Consider the following 21,135-nt stretch of genomic DNA (forward strand, 5'->3'; position numbering starts at 1 on the left):
CCTATAAATGGTGTATCTTTAGGGGTCAGAAGTTCGTATAAACATTCCAGGAAATCAGAGCTAGACGTTAAAGGTTTTGATTCTGAACAGAGATGGCCTGTCTGTGTTTAGGTCTTAAAGACCTACAGTTTGTTTACACTTTGGTTATACATACATTCCACAGTAGTTCTTATCTGTATGGAAACAGAACTCAGAGCAGTGTTCAAACTTACTGGGTATTTTAGAGCAGTCCTCTTAATTAGAAGGTCTTGCTACACAAACTTTGGTCTGTGGTCTAACAGCTTTGGTATCCCCGAGTAGCCTGTGAAAAATGTGGATGATGGGCCCCTGTTCTATACCTGAATCCTTTCAGGTGATTCCTAGGCAACATTGAGGTTTAAGAAACATTGCTTTAATCACAGAATTATTAACAAATTGCTTTAACTCACCCAACTTATTTTTAAAAAAGAATCATTTGTGAATTAGGATAAGGATTAGAACAAGTGAGGGAATCTGAAAGATTACTGAGGACAAATCAGAGCCTGGCCTGATGTACTGTCTGTGCATGCCTTATGTGCTTGTTCCATCTTCTCCTGCAGACACATTGACTTTGCCACATAACTAACGTACTTCTCTGCCATAACAGTAACCTGATACAGTCCAACTCTGCCTTCTAACCTTTGAATCAGTTGGGATACTCTCTCCAGTAAAATATATGAACGATAAAGAGGTTTGTATATCACTGTCAAAATCCAGAGGTTGGCTCAGCTGCTCTGGATGACCTCACAGACTCTTGCTCTTCCCATCTTGATGCTCCACTCTCCTCAGGAATGGGTTTTTCCTCAAGCATGGCCCCAAGCTTTACAAGATGGCTTCTAAGGCTCTGGGCAATGTGACCTCTTAGACACAAACATTATTTTTCCCCCTCTCCATTCCTCCCTCCTTTCCTCCTTCCCTCCCTCCCTCCCTCCTTCTCTCTCTTCCTTCCTTCCTTCCTGCCTGCCTGCCTGCCTGCCTGCCTGCCTTCCTTCCTTCCTTCCTTCCTTCCTTCCTTCCTTCCTTCCTTCCTTCCTTCCTTCCTTCCTTCCTTCCTTCCTTCCTTCCTTCCTCTCTCTGTCTGTCTCTGTCTATTTGTCTTGTCTGCCTTTGAGGGAAAATCTTTCCCTGACATCCCCAACAGACTCCCCATTAGCCCACTGGTCAGGATTTGGTCACATGTGCATATTCTAGCTACAAGCCAGGTTTGGAAAACAAGTACAAGTTGCAACATCCCCAATTCAAAAATTCAAAATCTTGGAGTATTTTAGAGGTTTACATTAAGGTGTTCAACTGATGAAGTCTATACAAATACTCCAAGATCTGAAACCCTGGTGGCCCCAAGCATTTAAAGTGAAGGATTCATGAGCTATATTTGCATTTCCGTACGCCATGTTTGGAAGTGATCCCTGTCAGAAAGGAGTGATGGAGAGGGTGGAGTGGGGAGAAATGAATGGCCCTCAGGAAGCAGATCCAAAAGTGACTGTCACAATATCTTTAAATTTGAGTTTTTGTCCTTTTTTAATTGATGACAAAAAGTGTACATAATTGAAGATTTGATGAGAAATCTTGCAAACAATATGGATTTAAGTTTTGTTTCTTATGATTGACTGACAAATTATTTCCATGATTCCTACATTAAGAGCAAACAAAATCAATAGCTGAGCACCAGTGGCTCACATCTATAATCCTAGCTCCTCAGGAGGCTGAGAACTGAGGACTGCAGCCTTGGCAGGAAAATCTGTGAGACTCTTATCTCCAATAAACTACTCCGAAAAAGCCAGAAGTGGCACTGTGGCTCTAGTGGTAGAGTGGCCTTGAACAAAAAAGAAGCTCAGGGCCAAAGCCCAGGGCCAGAGTTCAAACTCCAGGACTGGTACAAAAAAAAAAAGTGGGAGAAAAATGAGGGTGGGGGTAACAAGTTCAACAAGAAATGTACTCACTACCTTACTTATGTAACTATAACCCCTCTGTATATCACCTTGGCAACAAAATTAAAAAATAAATTAAAAAAATCAAATTCCTAAAGAGAAAAAAATTGGCCCATCTAATAATTTTTGGAGTTAAATACTGCCAACAATTAAAAATGAGTGCATATAAAATAGAAATTTAAAACTTTCCATTTAAGCACAGTTATGGATTATCTGCCCTTGGGTAAGGTGGCTACCAGAATCAATCAAGTGTGGCCAGCGGAGAAGAGTCACATGTTGGGAGACAGGGTCTCTTTCTGTTGCTATTCTTTCCTTAAATTTTATTTTTTTGTAAAGATGCTGTACAGAGGGGTTACAGTTACATGAGTAAGGTAATGAGTACATTTTTTGTCGAGCACTGTTACCGGCTCCTTTGTTGTTCTCCCACTGTCCCTTCCCTTCCCTCCCTCCCTCCCTCATCCCCCTCTGTTGCTATTCTTCTTCAAAGACCTTAGGCTTCACAGGCACTGTGGCATCTGTAGTCCACAAGAGAAAGGGGCTGCTGAAGCGGCAGTGGTGGATGTAGGGGAGTGGCTGATGATTAGCACAGGAATGGACTATATATCTTAAATGGAGAGGTAGCTCCTTGTCCTAGTCCATTACAGTGGGCAGCTCTGTGGTATTGGCATGGGAGACCTTATTTCTCTTCTGCTGAGTCTTGGCAGGGCTGAGATGAAGCTGGACCAGTATGGCCAGCAGGAGACCTGTTATCCAGGACTCCATCTAAAGATGGTTATAAATAGGCCAGGACCATACTAAAGATCAAGTAGAGCCCAGGATTCAGTGGTGCTGGGTTTTAAGTAGGTTTCCAGATCTTAGGGGGAGGGAGGGCGCTGCTCTGTGTCAGTGAGCATTAAGAGAAGTGAGCCTCAGGCTGGAGAAGGCAGGTATGGGGCTCTCTGAATTTAAGGATAGTATTGGGGGCCCCAGTGAGACCAGGAGCAAAAGTTTTGGACTTCTTTGGTCTAAGAACAGAATCTGTATGTGAATTTTCATCCTGTGCCTGGAAAGCTGGTGGATGAGGCTCTTGCTCAGGGAATTTCCTAGAATCTAAGGTGAATAGGACTTAGTCTACAAAGAAGCCTAAGTAGGGCTGCTGTTCTACCTTAAGTCATAGCAGAAGTGTTACCCTCAGGAAATGGGCAGGTGGTCTCCTCTATTTTGCAGATAGAGCAAAACTTAGGGTCAGTGTCCTCAGGGGATGAACTCCCTGCCCTCTCGAAAGGCTGAAGCACCTCTGTTGTGATAGCTCCGGAGCCAAGTTCCAGATAGGAACAGCCCCTCTTCCTCTCCCTCTACTGTGGTAGAACACAGGCTGATGCCCTTTGGAGTATGTGGATATTTCCAGTCAGGAGCTTATGAAACTTACCAGATGGTCCTGACATCCAGAAGGGAGCAAGATACTCCTCAGTGGCTCTGGCATGTACCCCAGGCAAGAAGGGTCTGGTGCCAGTGTAACTACTTCCAGGATTCTGGCTGTACCTCAAGTGGGCTTTCCTGTAGTCTGGGAGGGGGTGTCTACCATTCTATACTTGCTTGGCTTTGCTAAGTGGAGTTCACTTAGTGTGATCAGGGATAGGTTAGGTGGTAGAGACTCACAGATTTACATGGGGTTTGCAAGCAATTGACTACAAGAAAAGCTAGGGAGTAGATAGTAGCTAGTACACCATGGTGATTAGTGTCTCTAGACTTCGGGTGATGCTCAAAAGATACCTGAGCTAGCAGTCTCCAGGCAAAGCAGTTATGGGTGCTTCTCTAACATGCCAACAGGCAGTCTATCCTGCTGTTTAATATTATGGATATGGACCAAGAAAATCCCTGGCAAAGGTTCAAGATGAAGTCAGAGAAGTCAGGCAAACCTACAAGCAACAGGGCAAGGGCAAGTCAGGGCATCGCTCAGGTTGAAAGGGAAGTGGCTGGCAGAGAACCGCATGCCTCAGGCTTGGTCACCAATGGGAGCCCAAGCTTTCTTTTGCAAGATGCAGGTACGCCACTCAGTATACCTTGGAGGGTGGAAGCAAGCTGCTCAAATGTGAGGGAGTGTGGAAGGTAGGAAAGATTTAAAAGGCACCACAAACCTTTTCTCTCCTCTGAGGCTTGATTTCCCTACTGGAAATAATCACTCAGTTTGATAATTTGAAAAGTCCAGGTCTGTAAGATCTGGCCAGGCATTCTATCATGTGGTTTGTTCTCTGGCCTGTACTGAGGAGCTTCTTTATAATTCTGAGCTATGAATCCTATCTGCCCAGATCTCTTAATTTCCTAAGCAGAGTCAATTTGGAGAGTTTATAAAGATGTCTATGGAGATGTCAGGGCTCAGCGGAGGCCTGCATCCCAGTGAGAATGAAGAAAGCCATGCTGCATGTTGGCTACTTCAGTTACCTCTGGAACTCAAAGAGCAAAGAAAGAGACCCAGGCTCAGGAGAAGCATGTCCCCCTCAACCCCCCTTCTCAGTTGCATGCCACCTTGTCACAGATGGCGGCTCCTTCAGTTCTCCACTCCTCAAACAAAGCCCATGTGTTCCTGCCAGATTCCGCTTGTAATCTTTCATTCTGCTCAAAGAGGCAAATCTGTTTACCATATTGAAAAGCCAGAGGAGCTGCAAAAAAGATGTGGAGAGAAAGCTGTTGTATGGATTAGAAAATTGGAGCCTGAATTTCCCTTACTGTGTGATTCATTTCTGTATCTCTATTCTCAGGGCAGGGAACAAAAGACAGGTCTAGATCGACTTGTGTTAAACATTTTAATTTTGAAAAGCTACAGACAAAACTTTAGAGGAAAACTTTTTCCAGTGGATCTTGAAAGAGAGAAAGGGGGACTCTGGGATGTATCTCAGCACTATTGCTGCTTACCTAGGATGTAGGAGGCTCCTAGTCACCAGCACAGAAAGGAGGAAAGAGAGGGAAGGAAAGAGAGAGGAAGGAGGAAGAAGGAAAAAAAATGAGGGGGGAGGGTGCAGGGAGGTAAAAACAGAGATAGAGAGACAAACACTGTATGAACCAATTTCCAATGTGGGTTTCTTATTTGCACCTATGTCAAGTATGGAGTTGAGTGAAAGCTGAGAAATAAGTAGAAGCTAGCATTCCTTATCCTTCCTCTTCACCTTTTTAAAAAGATATATTTTTATTTTTAATTATTTGCATAAAGGGGTAACCATTCAACATGCAATTTAGGAGTATAATGCATCTTGATCAGTGTTACTAACCCTTTCCATCATTCTTCCCCATTCTCCATCTAGTTCTCCCAAAGGACTCCAATCCCTGGGCTGGATGGGTAATGATGGTTCTTTGTTCCCATGCAGTACTTGAAGTAGCCAGTAGGTGGGAGTCAGGGACAAATGCTGGGAAGTCTAAATCCTTAGAAACAGGAATAATATATGGGTTTTATTTGAGAAAATAGATTTTTCTCCCCCCTCCCTTTTTTTTAGATGGGAAAGAAAGAAAGAAAGTATCTATCTCTTTCTCAATAGTGAAACTGCTGGTCAGTGTATCTGGGTCAGCTGGAAAGGAAAATTCTTTCTCATTTTCCTTGGAAACCAGTGGACAGAGAATAGGCAGGGGAGGCCTCCACTGTGGGGGCTGAGGGAGAAAAGCCAAGGGTGTTATGTGGTGAGCTGGTCCCTGGAACACTGACCCGAAATTTCACTTGGAGAGTGCCTTGCTCCCAGTGCCTACTTTGGGGTGTAGCAGGGTAGCTCTTCTCATTCCAGGAGCCAGTTTCTGGCCCAGGTATCTGCCAGCTGTGCCCTAGGGAAGATCCCCGAGCTCTGAGGGATTTTGATTGCAGTGTTCCTTGCACAGCACTCAGCACTAGATGAGCTTTCCATTACCGAACATTTAGCAGTTTTCCTCTTCCTGGGTTTTTTAATCCCCTCCCTCACCCCCAAGCAAGTAAATTCTAAGCAATCTGGATCCTTTCAGACCTGACCAAAAGACGATTTCAGTCCCTCAGAACCGGTGTTTATAAATGACCAAGAATGTGCAAACACTAGTGAAAGAGCAAATAAATCCTTCCCACTAAATTTCCTGCCTCCAGCCCAGAGGATCTGACAGAGGATGCTGGCAGGTTAGCCTAACTTGAGGTCTGAATATGTAGATACCTACTTACCCTCTACCCACAAAGAAGCATGTTAAATTATACCCAGAACCTTCTGTACTTCAGCACCCACTAGCGGTGAGGCAGCCCTGGAGGCTCCAGGAATTCATGCTTCTGATACCCAGTGCTTTAAGAAACCTATGAAAATAGATCCATTACCTCTTACTTCTCCTGGTGTGGACCAGCAGTATGAGCATCTTCTAAGAGCTTGTTAACAATGCACAATCTCAAGCTCCATTCCCAACTGCCTGATCACATACTACATTTCATCAGAAGCCCCCCAGCTCTGCAATGCATTCTCCATGGGGAAGCTTTGTCCTAACCTTGGGCTTAGCCAACAAACCCTAGACCACATTTGACCACTGCTTATTAGATACCTAAGAATGATTTTCACATTTTTAAATGACTGAAGAAACGTCACAAGAATAATCTGTGATGTGGAAATGATATACCATTCGCATTTCAGTATCCATAAATAAAGTTTTACTGGAATTCAGCCACATTTTGCTGGTTTAGGCCTTGGCTATGGCCACTTTCAGGCTTCAAATAGCAAAACCGAATATGACAGAGGCTTTACGGCCCACAAAGTCTACAATATGCATGGGCTTTGTCCCAGCTCATTTTGGAGGTGAGTTCTCCATGTTATAGACTCAGGAGACATGGATGATGGTGGCCAGGATTATGCTTCATGGTCAGGACTCCTGCCCAGTTCTCCCCTAACAACCCCATTTCTGAAGCCAGGGCCACTGGGTAGCATGTCGGCTGTAGGACAAGCTGTATCTGATGAGGAGGTATCCTTAGCAGCTGTCACCACGGCCCAGAGGCCAAGGCTCAGGGCTCAGCAGGTTCAGCCCACTAAGAGACTGCTCATTCCTGGTGGCCAGCAGGATCCCATTCAGCCATTCCCTGGAACCCCAGCTAGGTAGTGATGATCCTACAGTTCTTTTCTAGACCCCAGGATAAGGGCAAGGGCAAGCCACACAATTCTCCCTTCTAAACATGTCCACTGTGACCTCTTAGCTGTGTTTCTACTCCCAGTCACTTAGTCCCATAGTCTTCTGTGCTTGGCCTCAGCTGGCTGCCTCATGTTCCCAACAGTAATGAGTTCAGTCTGGTTGCAGATGACTGCAGTACTTCTAGGAAGGCCCTGAGGGCTGTCAGGGTCAGCATGGCGACCTTTAATTGTGTGCACTTGGTGGCCCCTGAGACTGTACCTCACAGGAACAGTCTAATGGGAAGAGGAAGCAGCCTAAAGCTGCAGGAGTAACTGCTTAGGACAAATGAAAGCCAGACTTCTTGCTTCATGAGAATCATGGACCACTTGGATAATCTAATGAAAACTTTTCAGAGACATAGAGACTTTGTGTATATCTAGTAGATATATTCAGAGACTTATCCTCTGAAGCCTGCCCATGGACCACTGTAAAGCACCTCTAGTCAGGAGAGCCACTGAGGGTGAATGTCAGATATCCATCGTTCACCTCACCAGAGTGATAAAAATGAGCACTCAGGAATCTTGAGGAGGTGGCTGAAGGTTTTGTGTTTACCCCATCTTACCTCTCTCCAACCCTTTCATTCCTGCATTCTGCTCTTAGAGCCTTTGGAGTGTTATTTTGTGAATTTGAGCATTATATTACATGGAAGGAAAATACACTTTGGTGTTTTAAAGAGAAAAAAATTTAAAAGACTAAGGTTAAGAATTTCTGCTCGAGGATGCATAAAAATATGTCAAGAATTTAGCTCAGCTTGTTTGGATTCTTTGCTCCCTCCCTCTTCCTCATCCCTTCCCTCCCTTTTCCCTTCTTTCCCTTTCTTCTTCATCAGGCTACCTTTGTCCATCACATATGAGTAGAGCTTATAGGTAACCTTGGCTTTGTGCTTTCTCTTCTTTGAATGAAATATCTTTATTCTGGTGAAACAGATCTTCAAGTCTCTCTCTTTTTTTCCCCAAGTAGGTAGAATTTTAACTTTACTGGTCTCAGCGGTTGAGGTCCATTCTTTCATTAAGAGAATGTGTGCCAGGAATTGGGTTAGGAAAAGAAGTTAGAAAAAAGTAAGTCATAAATCAGATGCACTTCCTACCGGCTGGTGTCAGCCACCACTTCCTGTAGCCTGATGCAGTAAAGACTTGCCAGCCATTACTTCTTACGGGCCAGTGTAATAGAGACTTGTTGACCATGACCCATAGTACAGCATGGTTCATTTAACAAGAAGAGTGATCCGGAAGGAGTGGAGGAGGGGCCACAGGAAAAGCTTTCTGTCAGGACGCAAAGTACCCAGCTCCTTCTCCAAGGAGATTAATAAGGCTGCTGAGAAGTAATCACCTAGTCACCTGCCTGCTCCTCCTGCCTTGCTCCTTCATTGTACCAGAAGCTATGGAAGGGCCCTATGCTCTTCCAAGATGAGCAAGGGTTTCTCCCATCCCTGCATACTTTGTATATATCTTTGATTCTATTTGAAGACGTACCTGATCCTCTGAAACTCAACTATGGGTCACTGTTAGGTGCCCCTGGTCAAGATGCCCATAGTTCACCTCACCAGTGTGATAAGGGGTCTTGGCTGAGCACCCAGGGGATTTGTGAGTGAGGAGGTACAGAGAGTGTGGGACTCAGCCCTGCCTCTCTTCCTCCATCATCCAATTTTGGATTTTACCCCCATCTTCCCTGGAGCCTCAGTTATACCTTTATTACATGCCATGTGGTAATTCCTTATCTACCCAGGGCAGGAAGTTGGCTTCATTTGCCTTGGGTGCAGGACAAGTGTGTGTTGACCTACTGAATTTCTCATTTGACTTTCCCCAGGTTTCTAGAAAGAAAAGAGAAAAGAACAATACTCCCCTTTACTAACATATCTTATCTATGGTGGGCTATGGGTGTGTGGTCCACACTGTGGAACTAGGCCAGAGTGAGGACAGGGATCTAGACCTCAGAGCAGGGCAACAGCGCCAGCTTTGCTTTCTGGCCTCTAATCTGGGTGTGTCTCCAGGAATGTATTCCTCCCCTATGCCAGCTGCTGGCCAGAGCTCTCCTTGCATTGCCCCTATGATTGTCTTGCCCAGCTCCTGCCTCAAGTAGGCTGCCAGGCCTTACTTCTGCCCTGTCTTGTGGGCCACATTTTGGGGCTTTGGTGAATACAGGTTCTGGCTATTGATACTCAGAAGGGGGCTTTTACTCAGGCCCAGATTTTCAGAAGAGACATGGGAAGGCCTTGGCAGTCACATGCTGAGTGTCTGCAAGCCATTTATGATGGCACAACAGAGGGCAGGGCCCTTGCATGTAACCACTGCACCCACTGTACCCACATCAAAGACCACTTTCATAATCAGCCATAGCCAAAGGCCACACATTAAGGGCTGGGCAAGGGAGAAAAGTTGTTCTTAGGGGTGCTCTCAAAGGAGATGAAGATGAGGAGATGGAGTGGACATTTTGGGGAGGCCACCCTGGAAAGCCAGCATGTTTCCTCCAGCTTTCCTAGGATTCCTTTCCCACCCAAGGGCTGCTCCTTAAATCTCAGGGAAACACATGTGAAGCGGCCTCACCCTTTCCACCTCCCTGTTGCACCAAGTGAGAGGCAGGCCTGGGACACGTAACAGAAGCAGTAGCCCTGGTATAGAATATAGCCACCAGGGAGCTGCCAGCCTGGAGCCAGGCTCCCCTGAGAGAGCAAGTAGCAAACATTGCCACAGTTGGTCTCCAGTGGATAGTGCCAGCCTTGCCAAGGGCAGCAAACGCTGGGCACTGGTCTGGTACTTTGTAGGGCCTGGGTCCTGGACTGGAGCTGTTTCTGAATCTGTTCTTTTTTGGAGACATCAGGCTTTCCCCTGGGTGCCTGTCGCTAGCCTGTAAGGGGGAAGGCGTGGGCTTTGAGGTGGGGGTCAGGCTGTGTGTGGGAACCAGCAAGCTCCTCAGAGAGCAGGACTTATTTTTAGTTGTCTCCCCAGTCCCAAATAAACTGAGAGCAGCTGGGAGCCCGTGGGTACAGGCAGAGTGAAGCAGAGACAGGAAATCAGGGGCTCTCAGTAATGAGTTCCAGCCACTCCAGAAGAGAGAAGCCAGACAAGGAATTTTCTTCAGGACTGTTTTCCTCTGGCAGGCTCTGGTATTATCACAGAGGAGAATGTGGTGTGTGTGTGTGTGTGTGTGTGTGTGTGTGTGTGTGTGTGTGTGTGTGTGTGTGTGTGTGTGTGTGTGTGTGTGTGTGTGTGTGTGTGTGTGTGTGTGTGTGTGTGTGTGTGTGTGTGTGTGTGTCTGTGTGTCTGTGTGTGTGTGTGTGTGTGTCTGTGTGTCTGTGTGTGTCTGTGTGTATGTCTGTGTGTGTGTGTGTTTACAACTCCTGTCCAAGTCTTTTCTCCCCCACCCCCACCTTTATGTAAGTTTTGATTGCTCCTTGGGGCTCTGAGCCCCAGGCAGGGTGCCTCTGTGTGTGTGTGTGTGTGTGTGTGCCTGCACACGCGCCTGCCTGTGGGGGTGGTGGGGGAGGACCCTGGAGCAGCACAGTCTAGTCTGACTCCTAGTGTATCTGCAACTGTTTAGGGAAAGGCTGAAGGACACAGGCTAAGCAAGTGGGGAAATCTGAACACAGCCTGGTGTCTCTGAGGGGAAGAGGGGCAGAGCCAAGGAAGAGAGGGCTTGGTCCTTAGCCAAGGGGGAAAAAAAAAGCTTTTTCAACCAAGGACTCTAACTGCTGACATGGGTGCCCAGAATGGATGGGGATATTGATGTTTACAAGCATTTCTCGTGGCTGAAGAGGGTAAGTGACTGGCCGCTTTGTTTGGGTCTCCGTGGAGAGGAGTGAGGGGAGAGACACTTTGGGGTGTTTGGGTTGTGTGTGTGTGTGTGTGTGTTTGTGTATGCACGTGCACGCGTGTGTGTTAGGGGGAGGTATTTGTCCAGCAGAGCCCTGTGGTAGCCAGGCTCTTCATGAGAATCTAATTATAGACATGAGGGGAGAAAAGAGTCAGCTGTCTTTGTTTCTGCTCTGACATTCTGGTGAATGAGCCTCTATACACAGAAAGGCAAGAATCGAGTGAGGGAAATTAGTTATTGTAACTTAGTCTCTTAAACCAGCTCTAAACACTGTAACCAGAAAAAAGAAAAGAAAGGTGTCTACCACTTTGGGGTCTGAGGACCCAGTGCAGAAGCTTACCACTCTTTCTAAACATTCTGAATTCGGAAGTTGTTTAACTCGTTCTCAACTCTGATGTTATCCAGAGTGGTGGGTACAACGTGCCAGCTAAATGAGCTTCTGTGTTGCCGGCGGAAGGTTCTAGGGGAGTCCTCTTCCCAACACTCTGAAGCCCAGGATTTGAGTTGTTCAACTGTTGATGCCTTCTTGTGGGGGCAGGGCTGGAAGGGCATCTGCGTGAAAGTGGGCAGTGGGAAGTGGGTGAAGGTTGGGGGCTGGATCATGTCACACGCAAAACTCAGGTGTTCTCTTTGGTTATTGCCTTGAAATTGACCGAGACAGACTTGCGTTGGTCTCGGCACTGAGGAATTTTAGGCTGGATGTCTTTCAGTGGCAGGAAGAACAAAAGCAGCTGACAGATAAGAGGTTTGACATTGTAACTGCAGAAGGAAAGGAGGTCTAGGGAGTTTCCGGCCAGGAAGATGCACTTGTGCTCACCCCCACCCCAAACACATGGCTGGTAGTTTGTGCACATGCACGCTGAAACCCTCCTTCTGCAAATACTGAGCTCCTGGTGCTGGGTGTACAGCTGAGTAAAGGAGAGCCAATCTCCTGTGTATTTACCACTTCTGTCGGAAGTGGAGGCTGCAGGGCCCCAGGAAGTAAACTCTTATTACACACTAATAAGTACAGTGAAGAAGGGCACTGGAAGGCCCGGAACAGATGTTGATAGTTGAGAAGTAAAGGTCAGGGAGCTCTCTTTGAGGAAATAACACTTTATAGAAACCTTAAAGAGCAGTAGGAGTAGTGCAGAACATTTAGATAACGTGAATGGTACGTGCAGAGGGCCTGAGGCAGGATGGAGGCTGGCAGGTTTCAAGGCAGAAAAAGCCAGTGTGGCTGAGCTAAGTGATGATGGTGGGTAGAGGAAGACAGATACCAGATCACAGGACATAAAGGTTGTGGTTGAGGGTGGTGGGTGACAGTGGTTTGTCTGGCAGGGGACTTGTATTAAGAAAGCGATATGGGATACACTGAGGCGTCCAATTTGTATTTTAAGAAAATTGCTCTAGTTATAATGCGGCATCTGCTAGGCTGTGTTTGAAAAATGAAGCAGCTGAGCATAATTATGGCACTGAATGGCTTGTAGTGTGGGGGGGGGGAGGTCAGCCAATGCAAACCCCTCATTTAGCAAAGCCCAAGAGAAGCTAAGAACCTCCCCGTGGTTAGTTGTGTGTTAGCTTTTGGTGGGTCTCCTTGTCTTGAACTCTGTTCTCCTGTCTGGTTCTTTCTTCATCTCTTCTGCCAAGTATGTTGAAAATGATTGGTTTAGAACCCATCAGTGGTCCTGCCTGTACTTGGCCCCTGCTTTGGAGTGGCCATGGCTGCCACAAGGGAGCATGCTGGGATATCAGACATCTTGGCAACAGTCTGCACCTAAAAAGCCTCACTGGGGGTGGAGGTGGCGTGCTGGGGGAAATAAGTAAGAAGCACACTTCCCAATTACTTAGCCTTTATTGCCACATTTCCAACACGAAGCTTCTCACCACTCCTTCCAGTCTCTGTGTGCCTGGAGATACAGGAACCCCATCCTCACTGCTGGACAGATGAAGCTCTAATCCTTGGCAGATATTCTGTCTGTGGAGCCTGGAGACATTAAGTCTTTTCACTGTACACTGTGAAAGCTTCAAGTTGTAAGCTCTGGTGTCGAGGATGGCTGGAAATGTGCTGAGGGAAGCTCCAAGCCCACTCCCCAGCATGGCTCCTGGCAAAACAGGTGCTTTCTCTTCTATTTGTAGAGTCTAAGGATCATTAAAAACAAAAACATAACGTGGCAGCATTGGACGTGTCTTAGTGGCAGAACATACCATGATCAAGTGCTCTCTGATTCCTTGTTCTTCACCCAAAATACAACCAGCAGATTTTCATAATCTCTCGTGAGCAAAAAAAAAAAAAAAGTCTTTCCATCCCGTGATCCTGATCCTGAGCTCCCAGGACTTAACCTCTGAGAAAGCTCAGATTCTTCTAACTTATTTAACCTCTGAGGCCTATTCCAACCTGTCCTCCACTTACCTTTTTAGTTCTTACCTTTTAATCTCTCTCAGGTACACTCCCTCTGTTTTCCAAGCTTCTACTCCAAATACCCTACTCCTGTCTGATTCCCATTCTTTGTATCTGACCACATTAGGCCCCTCCTTTCCCACACAATCCTTTGCTGGACTCCCTACCTCCAGGGGCTCATGTAGCTCAGGTCTTACCAACTCATTTTTCCCTTTCCATGTGCTTTCTTAAGGGGAGCACAGGTTTCTGAAGACCTATGGTTCTAGAGGTAGAAGTGCATCTCCTTCCTTCTTCCATACAGAGGGGATTCTGAAGAAGTACCCAAAGTGGATATGGCCAGGTACACAGGGCAGGAGCCTTTGCCCTTCAACCAGGACAAGAGGGTGTAATGCCTTAGGTCAAGGGGAGAACACTGTGTTCAGAGAGGAGCTGAGTTGGATGAGAAATACTTGTTCAGAAAAGAGAACTTGCTTTTTGCCAGGGCTGGCCTTTGAGGGTGGGCTCATGTAGACAGTTTGGGTTGAGAACAGGTGTGAAGCTTGGATTAGAATCTTGGCTTTTGTCACGTTTACTCATAGTGATCTTAGATAGATTACCTCAAAAGCCTGCCATGTATAGGCGTTTTGGGGATCAAATGTGATTTGTGTATGAAATCCTCAGTCTAGTATCATGCATATAGTAAACATGCTAACTGTTACCTGCTATTGGCTATTACTGGGAAGAGAAGCTGAAGGAGGAGCAGGTGACAATGGATCAGCCCTCTTCTCTAGCAGTGCATCATGGGCTATTCAGTTCTTCAGATCTGGATTCCTTTTCATGTTACAGGTCTGGGTCTCACCAATCAAACAGGGGGCCTAGAAGAAGCAGCTGTAACCTGTCCTACCTTTTGAAAGCAGAGGCTCACTGGCTGCTGGTTCTGGCCAGATTGGCTCTGGTTGTTGCATGAATGCTGCCCAGGGCTGATGCAGTTCATTCTCCTATCAGACAAAGCCTAAGTACAAGGTGATTCCTAACCCCCAATACTCAGAGGGCCTCTATCCCTCAATTATTTGGTTTCCTGACTCACCCAACGGCTCACACCTGCCTTGTACTGAGGTCAGTAGATCCAACCCACACAGCCATGAAAGAGCTTCTAAAGATAGCTCTCAGCAGGGTCTGTGGGGGCCGCCCACTCCCCAGCACTGTTGGCATCTTTCCACTGCACCCTTGCCTTCAGCACTTTGAACTGTTTGAGCATATTTGCAATCCAAAGTCGCAAAGAAATTGAAACTACCATGCATGTACCATGCCACTGGCTTGGATACTGCAGGAGACTGGAATGAACTCAAGTTGCTAATGTTAGACTTTGTTCTGTGTCATCTGGAACTCAAATCGTTGATCTACTACCCTGGCCAGTTGGGCTAGAAGAGCTGCAGAGACAGACATGGAGGCAGCTGACTTGCCTTGCATTCAGGGTACGGAGGAGCTGACTTGCCTTGCATTCAGGTTATGCTGCGGTGGAAGGTGGAGAAATAGGCAGTTGCTTCTGAAAAAGGCCTTCAGATCAAGAGCTAAGATCCTGGATCCAGACTACTGGGGTTTATATCTCTTTGTGACCTTGGATGGTTTACTTAACCTCTCTTGGATTCAGTCTCCCTGGCTGTAAAATATAGATAAATCTACATATGCAAAGTACCCAAGAGAGCATGCCATAGATGTCATGAGGGGAATGGTGACATTATCACAACTGACAACCCCTGGCTACTCCAGAGCCCTTTGTCCCTTTGTCTGAACACAGAGGTTCTCCTGACCTGGAAGACAGCAATGGGCATGGTTTCTCAAGGGTTCTGTCTGTCCACATTTCCTCTAGGTATCTTCCCATTTCTAGCCAACACATACAAAGTATTTTCCCAGCCTCCTCCCCCACCTCCCTCCTCCCACAATGTAATTTAGGAGCTACAATCCAACCATCTCCAACCAGCCGCCCACACCTGTGACTCCTGTCTGCCAACTCCTTGAAGAGAAGCCCTCAGGCCTTTTAACCCAGTGGGATTTAATGAGATGGCATCATACCAGGGTCATGGGCACTCCATAACAACATAGCCATTGGGAGTTCCATGAGCTGGCGGCAGCCTTTGGGAAACCTTTGCCTTTCCTCCTGTCAGCCACTCTCTCACCCCCTGTGGCAAGTCTCACACTCTTCCACTTGTCTCCAACCTTAGACTCCTATCTCAAATGGGGGGTGGAGGGAAGATCTAAACAAATCTTTCATCTTCCCTCCTCTTCACCACAAACAAAATGTAACTGTGTTCATAGCTGTCCTTTTCAAATGTATTTTCTTTTATGGAGGAACAGCCTCTGTTGGCCAAAGCTATCCTGGCCTCTTGACTCAGGCCTGTTCCAATGTCACTTGTTCCTCTCTTTTTTTCTCAGCTGTACCTTGCCTACCTGTCGCTTGGGAAAGGCTTCTTTTCAGTTTGAAAAGAATCGGATCAGATGATTTTTGGCCCTGTGCTGGCTTCTTCGATGCTGCTTTATGGGCTTTCCTTGCTTCTACTGTTACAATACCTCTGCCCCATTTTGGGGGAAGTACTGGGATTTTGAACTTGTGACCTTGTTCTTGATAAACAGTTGCTTATTTAAGCCATGCTCTGTCTTTTTTGCTTTTCCTTTTTTGTTGTTTTGTTTTATTTTTAATACTGGGGATTAGATTCAAGAATCTCATGCCTGAAAAAGCTCTGTTTGTTATTTACCAGGCAGCGTCTTGCTGTATGCCCAGGCTGGCCTGGCCTGTGATCCACCTACATGTGATTCTCTGCATTACTAGGGATAACAGTTGCATGCCACCGTACCCAGCCATTGATGGAGATGAAGTCTTTTGCATAGCTGGGATGACAGACATGTACCACCATGCTAAGCATTTTTGTTTTATTCACAGAGATAGGGAAACATGCTAACTTTTTGCCTGGGTGGCAATGAACAGCAGTCCTCATGATTTCTACCTCTGGAATACCTGTGATTAGCAAAGTTGAGCCATCACTATTAGGATTCTTGAAAGTGTAAGATAAAACATACCCTCTTTTTTATTTATTTTTATTGTCAAGGTGATATACAGAGGGGTTACAGTTACATAAATACAGTAATAAGTACATTTCTTGTTGAAAAGGTTCCCCCCCCATTTTTCTCCTACTTTCCCTCCCCCCAAATATGCCCTCTTTTCCTTCCTCAGCCCCTCCAGGCACATTTGCTTTGTACCTGCATTTGTCTTTAAAATTCCTTCCTATAATACATACTTTCTATAATACATCCCAAGAAACCTTTCCCATTAATGTCTTCCTGAATTCATTCCCATTTGGAAATCTTGAAGGAATGCAGACATTCTTGTGAAAGGAACAGCTCTTCACTTTGCCCCCTCACCTCATTCCATATTCTATAGCCTGTCTGATTCCATATTCTTTGCCTGTCTGGTTGTTGGCTCCTCATGAGGAAGGTCTAAGCAGTCTACAAGGCACCAGGCAATTAACTCAATGCCTCCAGGAGAGCGAAAATAGTCACACTGCTTTACTCCACCCCCAACTCCAACACACAGCGATGCCGCTGTGTCTGTGAAGGTGTTTTTCAATAGTAATGAGTCAGTGCTTCTGTTGGAACAGACAAGGTGAGGAAACTCTTGAAGGAGTCTTCTCTTCCTACTGTACTTCTAATTACAATACAATCTCTTCACAGTCTATCAAGCACACACATACAGATCCCACTTCCATAGTCCACTGATAGAAGCTCCTTGTGGATACAGAGGTGTCAGTAATGACCAAGCCAAGCGAAGCTTATAATTTTAAGGAAAGATCTTGGTAAAGCAAATGTGTTTCTTCCATTCCAAATCAAGTTCCTCAGGAAGATCACTAGGGAGCCTCACACAGCCCTTGTATTGGAAAATTTTCGGGTAGTCTGTTCTCAAGACACCTTTGTTCGCTGTGTTAATTTTGGAAGACCGGAACATCTGAATCTCAGTGATTGTTATGACCTTGTGGATATCCTATCTGACTTGGGAAGGCTATTTCCAAAGGAACAGCTCTCCCATTCTCCCAGAATTCTTTTATAGTCAGTCATTTAAATGGTGCCTCTACCATAAACCCTCTTCTGTCTTTGGAAGGTAAAAATTATTTCTCCCTTTCCCAGCTGTTGGTGTTCATACAATTCCAATTGTTTATTGCCCCTGGGAGGTGCTCAGGATCATTTAACTCACTGAAGAGAGAAGTGAACAGTGACATGTGATGACATGAGCATTGTCCAAACAAGAAGCTTATTAATTCGCTACTCACGACTTGGCTTTGTTTTTCCTCAAAGACGGGCATTTAAATCATTGTGGAAATGATAACCTCACTGTAATACTTAGTCTCTCCTTATATACAGTTGAAACCAGAGGAAGAAGGAAGAAAGGATAAGGTCAGGCTAAGATCTTTTGTTAGTCTACTGGCAGCTAAGGATCTTAGTGTACTGTGTTTTCTTTCTTTCTTTCTTTCTTTCTTTCTTTCTTTCTTTCTTTCTTTCTTTCTTTCTTTCTTTCTTTCTTTCTTTCTTTCTTTCTCTTTCCCTCTTTCTCCCTCCCTCCCTCCTTCTCTCCTTCCCTCCCTTCCTTCCTTCCTTCCTTCCTTTGCCAGTTTTTTTTTTTTTTTTGTCATCAGTTGAACTCTGGGCCTGGGTGCTGTTCCTCAGCTCTTCAGCTCAAGATGAGCGCTCTACCACTTGAGCCATAGTGCCACTTCCAGTTTTCTGGTGGTTTATTGGAGATAAGAGTCTCATGAACTTTTCTAACCTGGGCTGGCTTTGAACTGCGATCCTCAGATCTCAGCTTCCTGAGTAGCTAGAATTACAGGTGTGAGCCACTGGTGCCTAGAGCCTTTGCCAGTTTGAGGTTTGAATTCAGGTCTTATGCTTGCTCAGCTTGCTTGTTTGGCTGGTTATCTATCACTTGAGCCAAACTACCAGCCAGCTTTTAGCTGATTATTTTGGGCTTTCTGCCATGGCTGGTCTCAAACCAAGATCTTCCAGATCTCAGCTTTTGAGAGCTAGGATTCTAGATTTGAGCCCCTAGTGTCTGGCTGATTGTGCTTTAGTCACACTGCATTTGGAAGAAACTTCTTTAATGCCATACCAAAGATAGTGAATTAGCTCAACTGATGTTTGCCTAGAAAAATTAAAATTTATCTTGGGAATACTTGAGTTTATAATAACTTCCAGAAAGCCCTAAGAATTCCTAGCCAAAGGTCTAAGCAGGGGAACTTTTACTACTTAAAAACACCTGTCTCCACTTGTGCTGTTTGGTTCCCTTGGTGATGGGTGCCCTGAATCATGTAATAGGAATTGACGATAGCTCTATAAGCCACTTATGTTTATTTATTTATTTAGGTACCCTGAATTTTAAGGTTTATATGTTACAGGTTTTAAAAGGTTTACATGTAAGTAGTACTTCTAAGCTTCAGATATAGACTTAGTGGTGTTGACATCTCCCTGGAAGCACTGGGCCTGGCAGGCCTGGCTCACTTGGTTGTCTGCATTTGATCAAAATCCCTTGACCCAGCAGTCTGTTCTCTTGTCTTATTCAACTGAAAATGCATGCTATCTAAGAGACTAAAAGTAAGAACCAAGTGGAACATGTTAATACATACATGTAATCCCAGTATTTAGAGACTGAGGCAGGAGGATTGTGACTTTAAGTCCAAGTACGACCCTGTCCAAAAAGAAAAAAAGAAGAAAGAAAAGAAAGAATATTTATCAGGGCCAAGACTTAACCAGTTCGTTGCACTCAAAATAGCAGCATAGCACTGGAGGGTAGCTCAAATAGTAGAGTGCCTGCCTAGCAAGCATGAAGTCTTGAGTTCAATCCTCAGTATCACCAAAATCTCAGCATATTTTCAGTCAAAGAGTTGTCATATAAAAACATTCTCTGACCAGTTGGAACAGTGTGTGTGTGTGTGTGTGTGCGCGCGCGCACGTGCGTGTATGCGCGTGCACACTATAACAAGGATTGTGAAGAAACTAGAATCTATAGCTTATGGGAAACATGAAGGAAATGTGATATAGCACCAGGCCAAGTACTTAAGACGTTAATATTTTTAAAAAAGTGTCTCAGCTGTTGACTCTAATACCCAAGGATGGCTAGGGCTATGACACTGGGATTCTCCCTTACTTGCATACCAGTGACACCCCATTTTGACCACTCCCTTGCCCCATTTGACTGCTCTGGAACCCACTCTGCCACCAAGCGCTGTGAACCATGGTAATGAGATTCAGGATGTCTCCTAGGATGTATCAAACAGAGAATGGTACCGAACTGCCTCACCCAGCATCTTCCATGGGTCAGGAATCTTTTTCTTTTTTCTCTTGTGCCAGAGGCCATTTATATAACATCATTTGTGAGCCACACAAAATGACTGATATAAGCAGATGGGTTGTGAGTAGCCAATGAGAAGAAGATATATCTATTTCAGTATGTACAAGATGATCAAATGGGCCCCCTATGATTGTGGGCTGGATGGTTCCCACTCAGAGCATGTATACATGAAGGCTGTGCTCTCCTGGCAGACATCAGAAAGTTTATAATAGAGTCCTACTCCTGGGATTCTGCATGGCCCACAGCCTTGACATGAGACCTTCACACTCTAATCTAGGACTCTTGGAGAGCTAACTTTGGCCAGGTCATTATAGATGTGCCAGACCAGAAACAAGTTAGCATTATGGGATCTAGTGAGCCACCAGGTAGAGCATACCAGCTTTGATAATGCTACTGGGGATTGATTTTGTTGATACTTCATGCTTAATCTACATTTTACCTACCTTCTACATTAGAACAGAAGTAAAAAGAAAACAAAAAACAAAAAAAACCCCACAAACTTTCGTAATGATCGTCATTACTTGCCATTAACAATTTTAATGTATTCTTACAAACATGTATGTAGCACATAATACTCTTAGTGCACAATAAAATGTGTATAAATAGGAAAAATTATGGTCATGAAAGTATGACTCAAAACATGGGCAAATGGAAAAGTGAAATCTTTAGCTGTGTGTGCCAAGGGCATGATTCCTGGACTATTCATTAACAGTGGCTTCGGTGTTGTCATCCAGAGTTTCCTTATTTTCTTTGTTAGCCTGAAAGTATTTTGGTTATTTTTCCCTTGGGTTGTTTGCACAGACCTTTATGGATATGTCTTAGATGTCTTGATCAGAAATATTGCTTCTCTTGTTTACTTGTAAAAGAAAAACAAGAGGAAATTAATGAAAACTCTCAGTAGAATGGATGAACTGCTTCTGGCCTCTGTGAACTCTGACAAAGCCATTTAAGTGATGTCCATAATATTAGGCTCATTCAAAACCCGTTTATAACACAGAGGAGTTATTAACACATCCTGCTATAAAAAAACATTCCATATGTTTATTCCCATAGATTTTTCACATATTGAAAGAGAGACTTAAATGGTTCTCTGTTGCTCTATGGATATAGTTTTCTCTATTAAAGGGACTGGAAATCTGAGGTGAGGTTGTCTACCTGAGATCACACAGCTTAGAATATAGCCCTGACATCCTCAGCAGTCCTAATTTGGCCACAGGTGACTGAGAGGGATGTGCTTTTGGGAAGGAAATGCTGTAGAAATACTGTAAATGCTGTAGAAATTCTCCCTAGAACACCTGCCTTAAGTCCAGCTGGGCAAAAGGTGGGACACAGGAAACCTACAATTCTCCCAGCTTCCAGATTTGGCATTTGTACATCTGTATATGGCATGCATTTCTTTTAATGTAATTTCCTAAGTAGTTATTAGATACGTTTATATTCTTATCCTTGATTTGTTCATTTCCCATTCACTTGCATATTATTTAGATGTCAGCTCCTGT

General features: G+C 45.0%; 1 protein-coding gene across 6 annotated transcripts in view; it reads left to right on the top strand.

Moving 5' to 3' along the window:
• Nucleotides 1-21,135, top strand: part of Ppfibp2 (PPFIA binding protein 2) — a 136,957-nt gene that overhangs the window by 49,711 nt on the left and 66,111 nt on the right. Inside the window, exon 1 of one of the 6 annotated variants that reach the window (XM_070035230.1) lies at nt 10,541-10,830. The exons of the other annotated variants lie outside the window; for them this stretch is intronic. Within the exon in view, the coding sequence (XP_069891331.1) occupies nt 10,783-10,830 (48 nt within the window). The 5' untranslated portion in view covers nt 10,541-10,782. Of the gene's footprint in view, nt 1-10,540; nt 10,831-21,135 lie in introns of those variants that run through there. 6 annotated transcript variants of the gene reach the window in all.

This window comes from Dipodomys merriami, unplaced genomic scaffold, assembly GCF_024711535.1.
Source record: "Dipodomys merriami isolate MVZ:Mamm:240054 unplaced genomic scaffold, mDipMer1.0.p SCAF_25, whole genome shotgun sequence".
NCBI classification, from domain to species: Eukaryota; Metazoa; Chordata; class Mammalia; order Rodentia; family Heteromyidae; genus Dipodomys; species Dipodomys merriami.